This window comes from Oncorhynchus tshawytscha, linkage group LG03 (genome assembly GCF_018296145.1).
Source record: "Oncorhynchus tshawytscha isolate Ot180627B linkage group LG03, Otsh_v2.0, whole genome shotgun sequence".
In the NCBI taxonomy this organism is placed as follows: Eukaryota; Metazoa; Chordata; class Actinopteri; order Salmoniformes; family Salmonidae; genus Oncorhynchus; species Oncorhynchus tshawytscha.
In genome coordinates this window covers 33,402,697-33,421,329 of record NC_056431.1, presented here as the reverse complement: position 1 = coordinate 33,421,329, position 18,633 = coordinate 33,402,697, and the positions used below count along the sequence as shown (strand labels likewise).

At 42.6% G+C, this 18,633-nt stretch overlaps 1 protein-coding gene across 10 annotated transcripts in view; it reads right to left on the bottom strand.

Annotated features, from left to right (window-relative positions):
• LOC112234605 (LIM domain only protein 7) overlaps positions 1-18,633 on the bottom strand; it is a 121,546-nt gene that overhangs the window by 24,495 nt on the left and 78,418 nt on the right. For 7 of the 10 annotated variants that reach the window (XM_024402836.2, XM_024402828.2, XM_024402863.2 and 4 more), the window contains 6 exons: positions 18,256-18,288; positions 17,094-17,208; positions 8,969-9,096; positions 6,469-7,159; positions 2,643-2,966; positions 2,165-2,279 (listed from right to left, as the gene is read on the bottom strand). In XM_024402836.2, the coding sequence (XP_024258604.1) occupies positions 2,165-2,279; positions 2,643-2,966; positions 6,469-7,159; positions 8,969-9,096; positions 17,094-17,208; positions 18,256-18,288 (1,406 nt within the window). The other 3 variants (XM_042314566.1, XM_024402883.2, XM_024402855.2) reach the window with 3 other exon arrangements.

Below are 18,633 nucleotides of genomic sequence, written 5' to 3'. Positions count from 1 at the left end.
GAAGATGGTTAAAATTGATGGGAAGATGGATGGAGCCAAATACAGGACCATTCTGGAAGAAAACCTGATGGAGTCTGCAAAAGACCTGAGACTGGGACGAAGATTTGTCTTCCAACAAGACAATGATCCAAAACATAAAGCAAAATCTACAATGGAATGGTTCAAAAATAAACATATCCAGGTGTTAGAATGGCCAAGTCAAAGTCCAGACCTGAATCCAATCGAGAATCTGTGGAAAGAACTGAAAACTGCTGTTCACAAATGCTCTCCATCCAACCTCACTGAGCTTGAGCTGTTTTGCAAGGAGGAATGGGAAAAAATGTCAGTCTCTCGATGTGCAAAACTGATAGAGACATACCCCAAGTGACTTACAGCTGTAATCGCAGCAAAAGGTGGCGCTACAAAGTATTAACTTAAGGGGGCTGAATAATTTTGCACGCCCAATTTTTCAGTTTTTGATTTGTTGAAAAAGTTTGAAATATCCAATAAATGTCGTTCCACTTCATGATTGTGTCCCACTTGTTGTTGATTCTTCACAAAAAAATACAGTTTTATATCTTTATGTTTGAAGCCTGAAATGTGGCAAAAGGTCGCAAAGTTCAAGGGGGCCGAATACTTTCGCAAGGCACTGTATGTATAGAGTCACGTCATCATGGAATGCGCTGCCACCAGAGGTTACTCAGGCAAAAAGCAAGTTTAGCAAAAAAAAAACGGATTAAAAAACATACTGTATCACAGCGCCTCTCCTCGTCATCTAATTTAACTGGACTGTAATATAAGAATATGAAAATGTATGTATAAATAGTGCATAAATAGTATTTTTTTGTAGTCTCTTGGTGTCTTTCCTTTACATAACTCTTATTTTTTTATTTTAATTTTATGTAATAAAGTTTACCAAGCTACCAATTACTTCCCACTGGAAGAAGTTAAGCTACACTAAAGCTACCCTTAAGAAACATACAGTTTACTGAACTAAAGCTACACTTAAGAAACATATAGTTTACTGAACTAAAGCTACCCTTTAGGAACATATAGTTTACTGAACTAAAGCTCACTTAAGAAACATATAGTTTACTGAACTAAAGCTACCCTTTAGGAACATATAGTTTACTGAACTAAAGCTCCCTTAAGAAACATATAGTTTACTGAACTAAAGCTACCCTTAAGAAACATATAGTTTACTGAACTAAAGCTACCCTTAAGAAACATATAGTTTCCTGAACTAAACTAAATCTAAATCTGAAATATCCGAGACTACAAATTTGCAAGAACAGATCACTCTGGAGTCAACTGTTAACATAATGTTTGATTTCAAGTGTAAATTAGGAAGGTCTGATGTAAAAAATGTACGAAACTTCTTGCCTACTTTTTTTGCAAAAAAAAGTGTAGTTGCAGTAGTTAGTTTCACCGCTACATGGCAAAATAGTAATTAACTACTAAAAACACTACCCATATATGAATTTAATTAAACTACCAACAAGCTACTGCAAACTGTAGTTAAATTACTAGTTTAGCTACATGTATTTCACTATTTCACGGTACTGTTGGCACTGTGCTAAGGTATCTGGCACTATGTGTGGTGGCCAGCAGAGGCAGAAATTGGAGGACGGACTCATTGTAATGGCTGGAATAGAATCATATTAATGGTATCAAACACATCAAAGTCATGGACCTCCAGCTACTGGTGCAGTGTTAGCAGTGGAATGGTATTTACTCTTCTGTGTGAATTATGAATGGTTTTTGAACAAAAGGGAGTGAAGCTCCACTAATCAAATCTAACCAAGCAACTGCAGTATTATTCCCAGTGTCTCACATATTGTCCATTGCTCAAATAAACAACCTTTAAAACTTTCTCACTGAAATGAGAGATGAGCCTGCTGTGCCAGTGGATGCTGGTGTCACTTTAAATCAAATGATGCGCTCATTGTTAAGGCTGGACTGGAACGATATCAAACACATTAAACATGGTTCCCAAGTGTTTGATACCATTACATTAATTGCCATTACTCTGTGCTCATTCTTCCTTCACTATCCTCCAACATGCTGTATGTACCCGGGTTTACAATCAGACAGTTGGTTCAGTTGTTACTCTTTGTTTGTGTTAACCATGTTAAATGTGTGTGTTTTCTGCTAAATGTGTGTGTGTGTGTATGTATGTGTTTACCTGGTTGGATGGAGGTGACGTGTGCTCCAGTGGAGTCCCACTCTGTCTGGAAGCCAAAGTCTCGACTGCTGTTGGGCCTCTGGTTGAGACTGATCCGCATGTCAGCATAGCTCTCCTACACAACACACACACACACACATTAAGAATGCCAGGTTGTGTTCCAAAGCCAGGGAAAAAAATAACATTTGCTCTTCACTATTAATTATTAGTTGCTCTCTGACAATGGGAAGCATCGATCCTACTGTATCTCCTACTGTATGTAGCACTAGCTGCATAGTATAGTATGCACATAGTATAGTATGCTCGCTCACTCGCTCCAGTACTGTGATTGCTACTTACATTCCAACATTTCTTTAACAAATTGGTTTTTACATGTGATGTCCTTATCACTATGTGCTATTTTTGGCTTCAGCTCTGGAATACTGCAAATGTGCCCTGAAAAAGTCTAATCTGCCTAATAACCAAAATCTAAACCTACCTGGTTAGTGTCTTTTGTAGGTAACGGACTGACTGGGGCTGTGTAGGCCACTTTTGGGGTCTGGAGGGCGGGTGAAGGACTCCTGGCCTGAGAAGGGACAGGAGAAGGGGCCAGGGTAGGGACAAGTGTTGTGGCAAGTGTGGGGGTCACACCCCTTTTTTCTTCTTCTTCTTTTTCTTCTCCACTGCTGTGGGCAGAGCTGGAGAGGGAGTGCGCCTTATCCTCAGAGGTCATGACCTGGATATAGCGGCTGGGGGCCGACAGCTTCTTGGTGAAATCCGTCTCTCCGTTCACACTTTTCTGAGAGTCAGCCATCAGAGGAGCCTGCAGTACATACGGAAAGTATTCAGACCCTTTCACTTTTTCCACATTTTGTAATAGCCTTATTCTAAAATTGATTAAATATTTTCCCCCCATCAATCTACATACAGTACTCCATAATGAAATGTTTTAAAATGTTTACAAATTGTCCTGTTGGAAGGTGAACCTTCATGCCAGTTTGAGGCCCTGAGCGTCCTGGAACAGGTTTTCATCAAGGATCTCTCTCTACTTTGCTCCGTTCATCTTTCCCTCAATCCTGACTAGTCTCCCAGTCCCTGCCATTGAAAAACATCCCCACAGCATGATGCTGCCACCACCATGCTTTGCCGTAGGGATGGTATTGGCCAGGTGATGAGCGGTGCCTCCAGACGTGATGCCTGGCATTCAGGTCAAAGAGTTAAATCTTGGTTTTATCAGACCAGATAATCTTGTTTCTCATTGTCTGAGAGCCCTTTATATGCCTTTTGGCAAACTCCAAGCAGGCTGTCACGTGCCTTTTAATGAGGAGTGGCTTCCGTCTGGCCACTCTAGTATAAAGGCCTGAATGGTGGAGTGCTGCAGAGGTGGTTGTCCTTCTGGAAGGTTCTCCCATTTCCACAGAGGAACTCAAGAGCTCTGTCAGAGTGACCATCTTGTTCATGGTCACCTCCCTGAGCAAGGCCCTTCTCCCCCAATTGCTCAGTTTGGCCGGGCGGCCAGCTCTAGGAAGAGTCTTGGTGGTCTCAAACTTCTTCCATTTAAGAATGACAGAGGCCACTTTGTTCTTGGGGACCTTCAATGCCAATGTTTTGGTACCCTTTCCCGATACAATCCTGTCTCGGAGCTCTACAGACAATTCCTTCAACCTCATGGCTTGGTTTTTATTCTGACACACACTGTCAACTGTGGGACCTTATATAGACAGGTGTGCCTTTCCAAATCATGTCCAATCAATTGAATTTACATCAGGTGGACTCGAATCAAGTTGTTGAAACATCTCAAGGATGATCAATGGAAACAGACTCAATTTTGAGTCTCTAGCAAAGGGTCTGAATACTTAGGTAAATAAGGTATATTATTTATTTTATTGTAATTTTTTTTGTAAACATTTCTAAAAACCTATTTTTTCTTTGTCTTTATGGGGTATTGTGTGTAGATTGATGATTAATTGTTTTTATTTAATCCAATTTAGATTAAGGCTCTGTAACAAAATGTGGAAAAAGTTAAGGGGTCTGAATACTTTCCGAATGCACTGTATATTTATATGGTTAAAAAAGGTAGCCTATTTTTACATTGTTAAATGTACTTTGTTAGTATAATTTAAAGTTGTGAACAAATAATAATCAAAGTCATAACAAGCCAACAGTAAACATGTCGTCCCGCACGAATGACGCAGCGCCAATCAAGGTAGTTTTGGAAATGCCGGAGCTCTACGGCAAAATGCATCATTCACCAATGTTTCGTCAAAATCTGGCCAGTGGTGTCGGAGATATCACGTGGGTTAGTAAGAGTCATATCCCTGAGCATGTGTCATATTTCATGACTGAGTCAAACAGATCAAGAGAAATAAACATGTGCCAGTTATAATGCCACAGTGTGGTTGATAGGAATGTTCTTGTCTTCATAGTGTTTGCAACATGTGTACCACATCTTGTCACAATACAAATATCCTTGACTAATTTATTTACATTCATGTACCAGACTACACCCAAGTGAATGTTTATTGGTCAATAGCGTTGTTGTTTTAGGTACTAGCCTGAAACATATTGCTTGAGAGACCTTTGTTCCCAGATACCACATATCAAGTTTTGTGCAGATCGGTCATTCCAGAGGAATAACTTTCATTCTAAATGACTTTAGGTCTAACGGGGTCAGACGCTTTGCCTTTCAAACGCTTGTTATAGCGGCACCATCTGGCCAGTCAGTGTAATTTTGAAAATGCAGGATCTCTATGGCAAGACACATCATTTCATCAAAATCAGGCCAGTGGTGTCTGAGATATCATGTGTGATGTACGTACAGAGGACACAGATCCATAGTCCCCTCACCGATTTCATCGCGAGGGACAATTATAAAATTATCAAAGTCGTGAGCCAATAGTTTTTTCATTATCACTATTGTATCAAACTCTATAGAGACTGAGAGATGTAAAGTAACTATTTGGACAACACTGTCTGGAGGTCTCTCAAGCTTAATGTACAATATACTAATACTAGTTAGAATTGTTGCTAGCTCCAATGTGTTGATGCTAAACAACTTAAAGAGATCTTGCCTGAACAAGTTCATGACACAAGTTATTCGCTGTTGGACAGATGCACGTAACATAGGATGGTATCCCACAAACTGTGGGATGCAAAGACTAATGAGGAACTTCGTTCCGGTGTGCAGATTTCTTCGTCACTGATCATTTGGACAAATCACGATTTCACAGGTGTTTGCATCTTTGATGATATCTCGTTGATATCTCGTATCTTCCATCTCCCCCTAGAACCTAATCGAGCATCTGCCTCTATGTTCTGGGTTACCGAGAATACTAACACTCAAATAATCACCCAAACTGTTTATATCAAAATGCCCTACTAATGATATTCTTCTGATGCTATTCTACACGCCTTCGTAAAAGCTGAACGAATATTTTAAGATAAATACACAACGCAGAGGATGAAAGGTAAAGAGGGAATTAACGATCAATGTTTTTCTGTAATATGGATTTGAAGATTAATGGGACAGAGACACAGGAGGAATTTCAGTCTAGGACTCATAGCTACATGTGGCAAGTTCTCGTTGGTCCGAATTGTCTATACATTAGGCCTGAAACAGGATACTTGGTATTTGGCCATTGGCACAGTTTTATTGCGAGGAATTCTAATTGGTCAACCACAGGCTAGAGTTGGGTTATAAATTCGATCCTGTCGCTTTGTTCTGAGGAGAAGATATTGAGAACAGGGAAGAATGACCATCTACTTCCCAGCATAACAACTATTATTTATTCTTTTTGAATAAATATATTTTTCTCCCTTTGATTTACTTTGGGGTCTGTGTTATTGAAGAATAACATCAACTGTTAACACAGCGAAAGTGAAGGTAATAGAGTGACAAGGCTGGAAACAGCAGCTTTGCTAAGTAAATGGTCACATAGTTCAAAAAAGCTTAATTCATTATTCACTGACAGATAAAACAAATAAGGCGTGTGAGCAACTACTACACTGGAAATAGACTACAATGCGACCGACACAATACAACATTCCTACAGGTCTTAGGTCCTGTTCATTATGTAACAAATAGAGGAAAATGGACTGGAACAGGTAGCGATTCTCTGGACTTGTCTGTTAAGAAACATTAATTTAAATGTTTTGTTGCAAAAACGTTGCGTGCCCTAATGAACATAACCCACAGCCATTGAAGTACCTCACCCAAATCCTCCAGTCTACTAAAAGCAGTTTCTGCAGAAAGCAATCCTGAGGTAACTACACACACAGACAGAACTGGAAAGTGTGGTAATATTACTGTATACTACGGTACTCACGGTGTAGGCGGGTGGCAGTGATGCGACGCTTGTAGACTGGCTCCCGAAGGGCCTTAGCATGACGACAGAGTTGAGCCGAGCGCTGTCCGATCTCATATAGCTCCTGGGGAGAGAGGCAGAAACCCGAGACACACCAGGAGGCATGGGCTGTGGGTCCATCACCACCGAGTTGTACTGTGGCTGTTGTATGTACAGAGAGCCACCACCAGTGGATAGGGTCACTTCTTCAGACACCTTCCCCACCCATGGGCGACTGGGCTCATGAGCTTTGGGTAGTAGGCTGGGGGTGGTGGTGGTGCTGAAGGTCTCCTCCGTCTTGGCTGCACTGGTGTACCGTGAGGCCAGGCTTGGGGCTCTCTCTGAAGGATTCGGGGCTGGAACGTAGGGGTTGTAGTTGGAGGTGCGACCCACAGTGGTAGTGATGTCGCTACCAGAACCGAAGGGACTGTCGATACTGTCACTCATGTTGCCCCTAGAAGGCGAGACAGCCCTGTTGGTTGCCGTGGTGGCAGCGCACGCCTCCTCCCTTGGGGGGAGCACGGAGGAGCTAGTGGGTCTGAGGCGGTCAAGAGGGGTGTAGGGGTTGTCGAAGGTGTAGCTCCTCGGAGGGAGGGTGCGGAGGACCGGGGCGGAGTCTTCAAACACGTCCTGGTCCAGAGAGGCGAGGGAGTTGAGGCGACTGCCGATGGAGCTGTGGGGATGGAGAAGAGAGGGAGGGTGGTGAAGTAGAGAGAGAGGAGGGTGAGGGGAGAGAGGGATGGAAGGGAAGGGAGGTGAAAGAGAGAGGGGAAAGGGATTAAAAGGTGTTATGTAAGCGATTGAAAGAGAGAAAGACAGAGAGAGAGAGAAAGAGAGGAGGGCAGGGTAAAAGTAAAATAGGATGGGTGAAAAAGAGAAAGGAGCCGAGGAAAGGAGGTGAAGTGGCAAGGGAGGATGGGAAAACCAGAGGAAAAAGTGAAAGGTGGAGGGGGATAAAAGGAGAGGACAGAATGAGAAAATGATTGAGGAAAGGTGAAAGGGGGAGGGAAAGAGAAGTTTGAAAGAACAAAAAAAAAGAGGTGAAGTAGGATTTAAGCCACGATTAGATTACACTTTCACACAACGCTTTGCAGAGAGACAATTAGTGTTCATTCATTAACACATTCTCAGGTCACCTTCTCTCAGGGCAAACATTTCAACAAAAGTCTGTAAAAATACAAAAGTTTGCATGGCCCTGTATTTGTGCCTGAGTTGTCATCGACCAGTGTTTGTTGGTGTAGTAAGTACTTATACAGTAACAGGACAGCTTTGAGTAACAGTGAAAACACATCTAAAAATACTGATTGAGTGGCTACTGCCAACACACTGTCAATGACACTGACTCTACTCCAGCCACTTTAATCATGGGAATTGATGGGAAATGATGTAAATATATCACTAGCCACTTTAAACAATGCTACCTTATATAATGTTACTTACCCTACATTGTTCATCTCATATGCATACGTTGATACTGTACTCTATATCATCGACTGCATCCTTATGTAATACATGTATCACTAGCCACTTTAACTATGCCACTTGGTTTACATACTTATCTCATATGTATATACTGTACTCGATATCATCTACTGTATCTTGCCTATGCTGCTCTGTACCATCACTCATTCATATATCCTTATGTACATATTCTTTATCCCCTTACACTGTGTATAAGACAGTAGTTTTTTTTGGAATTGTTAGTTAGATTACTTGCTCGTTATTACTGCATTGTCGGAACTAGAAGCACAAGCATTTCGCTACACTCGCATTAACATCTGCTAACCATGTGTATGTGACAAATAAAATTTGATTTGATTTTGATTTGATTTGATTTGATTAGAATTCTGATGATGAAATACTTTAAAACAGGGTAAAACATATTCAACCAATAAAGGATTATACAAATGCCTTCAGAAACTATTCAGAACCCTTGACTTTTTCCACATTTTGTTACAGATTTAAAAAAAATCCTCAGCAATCTACACACAAAACCCCATAATGACAAAGAATAAGGCTGTAATGCAACAAAATGTGGGAAAAAATCAAGGCGTCCGAATACTTTCTGAAACTGTATGTTTCTAATTGTCTGTACAAAAATAATGATTTATACCTTGTAGGAGCATGGCTAGCACAAATGCCCTTTGGTAACTGTATAGAATATAGAGAACGTAATAACTAGAACACATGTAGGATTTGTATTTGAGGATGTCTAGTCTAGCAGATACAGTACTTTCATCAATCCATCAATCATAGATTCCTTTTTTAAGTCTTACATTCAATCAGGCCATATTTCATGAGCTCATCCCCTCATGTTCATCGGGCACCAAACAAAAGAACAGGCAGGGACTACGTGGACATGTAGGGATCAACTGGACATGTCCAGTAAGAAAGCCCCATTATAATTTTCCCTTGCAAATTGTTTTCCGTACAGTGCCCAAATTAAATCATTGGCCCTGGTGTCTACCTGTCACTCTATTACCTCCAATTGGAATTCTGGAAACCGCGGCTCCCTATTCCGCTGCTAGCTGTGGTCTGCTCCCTCTCCTCTTTCTTCTTCACAATATCAGAGTTGAAGCTCTTACGACGGTTTTTCCACTTGGTGAGGTCCTGCAGAGAAGAAACGCAAGTCAGAAACCACCTCAGAAACGTGCATCCTGGAAAAATGAATGTAACAGTTAAATCCCCTAACGGATGTTGAGGGTGGCTAATGTGATAGAGAGAGAGAGAGAGAGACACTTTCCTATTTGTGTCAGTTTAGCTCCTCCCACCTCATGTCCCATGTGTATTGGGGCCCGTGAATGACCTAAATCTATGCTAAGACACCATACTATACTGCTGGACGATGTTACAACTGATAGACATATAACACAGTAACAGGTAAGAATGAGGCCTTTAACATACTCATATTTCGTGGAATAATTACATGAACTGAGTTGGACATGGTGAAACATTGTGAATATACCTAACTTTTGCTTCCTGCACCTCTTTTTATTCTCTCTCTCTTTCTTTTTCTGCGCACTCTCTACCCTCTCTCTCTTTCTCTCTGTACCTTTACAAAACAAGCTCTCCTTTCACCTGTACCCACAGGCACAAACTGGGCCTGAATAGCTGTTCTCTTCAGATTTCCATTCTCCCCATTTCAAATACGAACTAGACTGATCTATCATACAGTACGTTGTTACCTGTAGACAGCTGGGATGGCTTTGACTTGAGTGTACACATTTAGACAAGGACACAATAACCATGGCTTATATAGTGATATGGTCGATGGCTGTTTAATCAGTGATGATTAAACAGGCCTAGTTCCCTGGATAGTAACCACGACTAGATTGTGTAAAGCATGGGTTGGACAGGTTTTGCATTCTAATTTTAATGACAAAGCCAGGGGAACATCAATTTTGTGATTCACAAACTAGGACAGTTTTCACCCTCACAGATCATTTCAGATCCTGGAGGATGTTATACAATAGTTAGTGGCACTCTCTTCCAGAACTCTGTAGTAAGACTCCATAAGACTTCTGAACAGGTAATCAAATGGCTACCCGGACTATTTGCATTGTGTTCTCTCTGTTTATCATATACACACAGTCACTTTAACTATACATTCATGTACATACTACCTCAATTGGGCCGACCAACCAGCGCCCCCGCACATTGGCTAACCGGGCTATCTGCATTGTGTCCCGCCCACCCCCTGTACCTATCACTAATCAAGGTAAGACCCAAGTGCAGGCTTTGTGAAGTAACAATGTTTATTGTAACAACAAGAGCAGGCAAATGACAGGTCAAGGTAGGTTGGGGTCGAGAAATCCAGAGTAGAGGCCAAAGTACAGGATGGCAGGCAAACTCAGGTCAGGCAGAGTTCAGTAATCCAGAGGTGGAACAAAGGTACAGGACAGCAGGCAGGCTCAGGGACAGGCACAGTGGTCAGGCGGGCGGGTACAGGGTCAAGACAGGCAAGGGTCAAAAACCAGGAGGATGATGAAAAAGAGAGACTTGGGAAAAAGGAGCAGAGACAACCACTGGTTGACTTGAACAAACAAGGTGAACTGGCACAGACAGACAGAAAACACAGGTATAAATACCCAGAGGATAAGTGGGGAAGTTGGGTGACAACTGGAGGGGGTGGAAAGAAGCACAAGGACAGGTGAAACAGATCAGGGCGTGACAGTACCGGTAACAAGTCAATATGCGGAGGTACATGTTAGTTGAGGTATTTTGTACATGTAGTTAGGGGTAATCTCATTTTATCTCTCAGGTATATGACTCTTCCTGTAATCTTACAAGTGATTCCTCTAATATTAATTCAACGTTTGTGTCATTGTATTCTAACCTCTACAAATCCGAACCCCCATGAGATAATACGGCTATGGACAACTTTTTTTTTAGATAACTTGGATATCCCATCCATAGACAGAGACATGAGTAAAGTTCTGGACAACCCTTTGCATCTAGATGAGATAACAAAGGGTCTGAAGTTAATGCAAAGTGGCAAGGCCCCAGACCCTGATGGCTTCCCAGTCGATTTTCTTAACTCTCCCCATCACTATTAGATATGTTCACCGACTCGTTATCACAGGGCTCTTTCCCACCGACGCTAACTCAAGACTCCATCTCACTTATACTCAAGAAAGATAAAGATCCGTCAGAATGTGGTGGATATCGTCCCATTTCATTCCCCGCTCCTTTTTACACTTTTCGATAGAACCGCTTTCCTTGGCCTTAAAATTAGCATCATTATTCAATGGAATCCACCAAGCTGGTGAAGAACACAAAGTGTCACTGTATGCAGCTGATTTACTATTATACATCACTAACCCTGTGAACTCTGTCAGGAAACATACTGCACAATTGGATCATTCTCAGGTAACAAATTGAACATTCAGAAAATGTTTTCCGATCAAGCAAATTCCCCCTGGAGTCCTGCCTTTCCATCTATTTCCCTCTGGTTTTTCCTATTTAGGTGTGAAAATAACTCAGGCTACCCTCCATAAAACTAACTTTGCGAGTCTAGTCACACGATTTAAAGCAGACTTACAATGCTGGGATAGTCTGCCTCTCTCCTTAGCTGGAAGAATCCAATCGGTTTGACTGTGACTCATTTCAGGAAACTAGGCGTATGACGCACATCATTACTTCACAGGAGAGCCATTTGAACATCAACTCAAAAAATAAATAATCTAAATGCGTTTTTTTTGTGATCTTTCATGTGCTTTAATAACAAACGTGTGTGCCATCTGTAAATACAAATGAAATTGTGAAATTACGAGCCTAGTTGGTTCAGCCATAGAAAAATAACCTTCCCGCTAGCCATGATTGGCTGAGATAATGGATGGGCTGGACATGCAGAGAGATGAGTTTGGATTGGTCTGCCATGTAGCACGCTTCTGTCTATAATATGAGCTGGACAGTATGTGTAGATAATCCTTTCTAATGAGTCATTTTTGAAAGATATCACATAGTAGAACTGCAAAGGTGTTGCTCTCCACTTTCTGGAGGACCTAGTTTGGAAATCAGTGGAATGCATGGTGGAATTAGAGTATGATAGCTAAGGAGATGAAGAAAATTCTGCCGTTTGATTGCAAATATGCAGACGGCTATAAAAAGAGATCACACAGAAGGCTGTTGTATGAAACACCTGTCTATCCGGATTACTTCTTCAAACTAAAGCAACCATTGTTTGAATGTTAAATGATGAGACAGAGGCATTGATGCGAGTAACCAGTCTTGTTCAGTACATCACAACACATCCGGGTATCTCAAGCACCCCGGTAAAACACAAGAGTTGCAGTAATGAACATTTACCAACAGATGGCATCACTGTGCCATCTTACACCCATAACATATTCCATTTAATAAAATAGGACAGGAGGTGTCAATTCACTAACAAAACAAATCTAGTAACAATTTCCAACATGAACAGTTTAGTATTTTTATTTTTTATTTTTTCAGGTAACAACAACATATTTTGATATTCTCTTCACTTTTATCTTTGTCAACAATCCCTGATGGGAAACCTACAGATTAAGTATTTTTGCTGGCTGGTACAGACGCCCACAGCGTGAAAAGACAGGGGGCTTGTCTGCGAGGACTGCGGGTTCCCGCACAGGCGTGTCACCTGAATGTCTAAGGGGAGAATTGATGGGCGAGGGAGCGGCAGACCTGTGATCCCCTGGCTCTTCGCCCAGTGCCTCAGGCCCCATGTGACTTGCTGGGGTTCTGTCTTTTGTCATGCGACCCCTTTGGCCATCAGGGTTCTGAGTAGGTGCTGGCTCAGCAATCCGAAGGTCAACCCTGTTACGACGGTACAGTGATCCATTCACTTCGACCAAGTAGGAGCCAGTGGTGCCACTTTCTGTACACAGGATCCAAGTCTCCAGAGGCCTGTCCGGTCCCCTGGTAGTGGCTTCATTCGCATCGTTTCACCCACCCTGAGCTCAGGTAAGTCTTTTGCTGATTTGTCGTAAATGAACTTGGAGACCTGTCTTCTGTGACGTAGCTTCACCAGCACGTCTGTCACCACACATGGCTCCAGGAGAGTGCTGGCTACTGGCAGAGCTGCTTTTAAGCGCCGTGCCATGAGACGCTGTGCCGGGCTGCTATCCATGCCTTCTGTCGGGGTATTGCGCCACTGCAGGATCGCTTTCCAGGCATCTTTGCCCTCTCGCAGAGCCTTTTTGCAGAGTTTCTTTGCGATTTTTACTGCGGACTCCGCCTTCCCATTAGCTTTTGGGTGTCGTGGTGATGAAGTGACGTGCTCGAATTCCCATTCTGCAGCAAATTTCCTGAACTCAACTCCGGAGAATTGGGGTCCATTGTCTGAAATTACCCTATCTGGCTGGCCATAGCGGGCAAACTGAGCCTTGCAGCATTTGATTGTTGTCTCTGCTGAGAGGTTGGGGAGGAGGTCGATCTCCCAAAAATCTGAGTAATGATCGACTACCAGCAGAAAGTCTTTGCCACTGTGCTGGAAGAGATCTAGACTTACTATCTGCCAGGGGGGCATCGGTAGCTTGTGGGACATCATCGTCTCTCTCTGTTCCTCAATGGCATATTCATTGCAGATTGTGCATTTACTGACATAGTCTTTGATTTCACTCTGCATTGCTGGCCAATACAGTGTGTCTCGTGCTTGTCTGTAACAGGCCTCACCTCCTATGTGACTTGAGTGGACACGTGCCAACATCTCAGGGCGCAGAGACTGGGGAATAACGACTCTCTGACTCTTGAATATTACTCCGTTTTGAACACCGAGCTCCTCTTTGACTGGCCAATGTTCTCTGACGGCTAAAGCAGTTTCTTCCCTGCAGTCGGGCCAGCCCATCAGAATCACAGACCTCATTGCCTGGAGTTGCCCATCCCTGTCTGTGTGCTGTCTGATTTGTATAAGGCGCTGGTCCGTAACATTGAGGTAGTCAGCCTGGTTGATGTGTTCAACATCCACTTGCTCTGTTTGTAAGCTGCACACTGCGTGTTGTTCATGCATGGAGCGTGTGTGAGTGCCTGATGCAGTAGCCCTGCTGAGAGTGTCACTCACATACATCTCTGGCCCTGCCTTATACACCACCTTGAGGTTGTAGTTTTGTAGGGCCAGTAGCATGCTCTGCAGTCGTTTTGGGGCATTCAAGAGAGGCTTGCTGAATATAGCAATAAGGGGCTTGTGATCAGTCTCTGCGGTAATATTGTCGCGCCCGTACAGGTAGTGGTGGAAGCGTTGGCATGCAAACACAATGCTGAGGCACTCCTTCTCTATCTGGGCATAGTTCTGCTCTGTTGGGGTGAGTGCCCTAGAGGCGAATGCCACAGGCTGGCCCTCCTGCATGAGGCAACAGCCAAGTCCATACTGGGTTGAGTCACTCTGAATTGTGACAGGTTTTGACACATTGTAGTATCGCAGTACAGGTGTCTGGATGACCAGTTGTTTTATTTCCCTCACCGCTGCGTCATGTTTTGGAGCGAATGCCAGATGATTTCCTTGTCCATGAGCCTCCTCAGTGGCTCACACACTTCAGAGAGCCGCGGTAGGAATTTGGCCAGGTAGGTGACGAATCCGACGAAGCGCTGCACTCCCTTCACGTCAGATGGGTGGGGCATTTCCAAGACAGCCTTCACTTTTTCAGGATCTGCCTTCAATCCGGTGGAGGACAAGATGTGCCCATGAAAGCGGACCTCTGGCACTTTAAACTGAAGCTTTTTTATGCTTAGCCTTAGCTTGACCTGTCTGCATCTGACCATCAGGGCCAGCAGCTTGGCGTCATGGTCACATTCTGCCTCCTCATCACTGTCCCCACAGCCCACTACGAGGATGTCATCTGCTATGAGTTCCACGCCACTGAGTCCCATCAACAGCTCATGCTGTTTCCGCTGATACACCTCTGGAGCCACGGAGACACCAAACGGAAGCTTCAACCACCTCTTCCTGCCCCAGGGTGTCCAAAAAGTGGTCAAGGCATCTCTGGCATCCACGAGCGTGAAGACTCTGGCCTGTGGGAGCTTGTAAAGAACATCCTCCAATGTGGGCATAATTTAATGTGAACGTCGCAGAGCCGGTTGAGGTATTTAGGATCAATGCTTGTCTGGTTTCTTGACGATAACCATATTACTTATCCAGTCTGTTCATCCAGTTTTTTTGCCAAAAATGAAAATACTGCCCCTACACGCAAAAAGTTAATCCACCTGTCGTCTCAGATTTTGAAATGATGCTTTACAGCGAAAGCAATCCAAGCGTTTGAGTTTATTGATAGCATAGCATAACATTATGTACACTAAACATTAAGTAGCTAAGTCACGAAAATCAGAAAAGCAATCAAAAAAATAGTTTACCTTTGATGATCTTCGGATGTTTTCACTCACGAGACTCCCAGTTACACAACAAATGTTCCTTTTGTTCCATAAAGATTATTTTTATACCCAAAATACCTCCGTTTGTTTGTCGCGTTATGTTCAGAAATCCACAGGAAAGAGCAGTCACGACAACACAGATGTATATTCCAAATAATATCCATAATGTCCACAGAAACATGTCAAACGTTTTTTATAATCAATCCTCCAGTTGTTTTTAAAATATATAATCGATAATATATCAACCAGCACTGTCTTTTTCAGTAGGAGAGGGAGAGACGATGGCTGCCCAAGCTCTGTAGCGCAAGCAAAACTCATGCGCACACCTGACGCGATATTATCTTTCTCGCTCATTTTTCAAAATAAAAGCCTGAAACTATGTCTAAAGACTGTTGACACCTTGAGGAAGCGATAGGAAAAGGAATCTGGTTGATATCCCTTTAAATGGAGTGAAGGCAGGCTATGGAACATGGAGCATTCCAAATAGAAGCCACTTCTTGGTTTGATTTTCCTCAGGTTTTCGCATGCAATTTCAGTTCTGTTATACTCACAGACAATATTTTGACAGTTTTGGAAACTTTACAGTGTTTTCTATCCTAATCTGTCAATTATCTGCATATTCTAGCATATGGGCCTGAGAAATAGGCTGTTTACTTTGGGAACTTTATTTTTCCAAACATAAAAATAGTGCCCACTAGCTGAAAGAGGTTAACAAGGACAACACACAGGTCTTTCCATCATTATATAATTTTTCGTGAGCAAATGAACTCAAGCTTACTGGACAATGTCAAATGTCATTTAGCGAAGCACCTGAGTGATTTGGGTGCGCAATTACGCAGGTACTTTCCCGAAATGGATTACACAAACTGGATTCGTTATCGCTTTCTTGCCCTGCCTCCAGTCCACTTACCAATATCTGAACAAGAGAGCCTCATCGAAACTTAATTTAATCAGAAGAGTATCCTGCCTTGGCAAATCGAGCTGTTAAGACACTGATGCCCTTTGCAACCACTTACCTATGTGAGAGTGAATTCTCAGCCCTCACTAGCATGAAACCTAAATACAGGCACAGAATGTGTTTGGATAAAAAAAAAAGTATCATATAGTGTGTATGTGGCAGGCTTACAATGATGGCAAAAAACAACATTTGAGAGTGCGCTGACCCTGGTGCAAGAGGGTTACGTAGCTGGAGGTTGAATGTTTGAAGGTGTACGGAACTATAAAAAGTTTGGGAACCACTGGTATAGGGAGATAAAAGGATGTATGTGTTCAATTTGTAATTCTTTATATATGCAATAAAAATATACATATATACTTTTTTTAATCAATCTCTCATGTCATGATTATTACGTTAATGTAGCCCTCATGAGGGAGGGTTCAAGTCAAGTGTAATAACAGTCTTTTGGGTTGAATGTGTGCGACCCCTGGTAAGTTGGGGACCGCCAGTGTTGAACGGATAAGTGGGGCATGCAGGGTTTATTGCCACCAAACCAAACCTAACCAAAGGACTGACACAGGGTGAGAATACCAGGGGTATTAGAAAAATAGAAACATGTTTTGCAATACAAACTACAGTTTCTATTGGACAAATTCAGGTAGGTCCTTACCAGTTTCGTCCTGTTTGCTTCCATTTGGTTCTTAGTGAATACACCCTAAGACTACCTAATCCAATAACAAACACTCATTTTCATTTAGCGTTTCTAAATATTTTGTCACACTGAACACAGCCCACGTGTGTGGTCGTCGCCAGTTCATATACTCACATCCTGCCACTGGTCTTCGTTCTCCTTGACCTGCTCTCTGATCTTCTGTAGCTCCTCGTAGCGCACCTGCTTCAGGGTCTCCTGGTCCACCACAAGGTCTGTCATTGATTTGCTCCTACACACCACCAGAGAAGAGGAAGACGGCTTAAAGACGGGGTTGAGATCATTGTCAACTCAGTTACAGGCATTGGACTATCAGTTAGGAGCATAAACCTACAGTACACAAGACGGTATTTACAAGACGGTCATAAAGTAGGCTACAGATGTATGTATCAAAAGACACTCCAAATCCACTATAATCACAGATGCGACACACATGCTAATCATAAATGCACTCAAAATGTGGAGCAAAAGTGCTTGTTAAAGTAAATCTCAATTAAATAAACTGAAACATACTTTTACCCATTCGTTTATTGTAAGAACACAGAAAACAAAAACTAGATTCAACATTCATTGAAGATGAAACAATAATTTTCATCTACATTACACCATTAAGACTAAAAGGTAGTACAAACAAAACATGTTCCCCACTTTTCAAATTTCTTAGTTAGGTATTAGTAAGCAAACAAAATAAGCAACAGTTGAGTCACGCTAAACACAAGCTTGATGCGGTTTTAGCCTAATAGGTTAGACAAACCATGCAGTATATCTCAGCCATCCCATTCTGCAAAATACGCTTGTTTACTCAAAGCTTTCAAAGTTGTCTATGGCCAAAACATTCACTGCATTTGACTTACCTGTAAACTTCTGAATCAACATCTGTAACTTCTGTTACACAAAACCAACCATCACGGTAGCCTACAACCTGTGCTTCAAACATTTTCTAACTCTCAGCTGTACATAACTTACAGTATGTTTAGTTGGATGACCCAGCATATTGATATCGTGTGTATAATCCCCTCACTCCACTTTGTTGCCTTATCAAACGCTGTGTCCCACCCCCCTTGGTTTGGCCCTGCGCCATTCAATCCCCAACAATGTGTCAGTGTCATCGTATAGCAGTCAGTCAGGGAGTGAGGGAACTAGTAAATGAGCAGCAACACAAAGGCAAAAGGAGGAAGGAGGAAGGAGGCAGGAAGTGTTCTGTGATTGCATTGTGGGGGGAGGCCGTGGAGAGAACACGACCGTGCCACATTCCTGGGAACCAACATAATCAACTCACCCATCGCTAGCAAAGTCATACTTTTGGAGCAGTCTAGGAGAACCAGAAAAGAGAACCACACAGACAAAAAAGTCACATTTGGGCCAGAATGTATTTTCCTACTCTGGGAATAAGTATAGGTGAAGTGATCCCTAACCAGTGTCTGGAGTTTTTCTCTCCCTCTAATGGCTAAATTCAGGATTGGGAATCTAATCCTAGACCTGTGGTAAGGGATTGCTACCTCCAGCCTCTGTCTTCAAGATTCATATAGTAGGGGGAAAAGGAAGGGGAAAAGGTCAAGTGCATGGATGGACACATAATGGTTCATTGCAATGCATAGTCAAGTGCCACTCCACTTCAGCTTCCTCCTCCTGGGGTTTCACTGTCCTTTTTATTGAA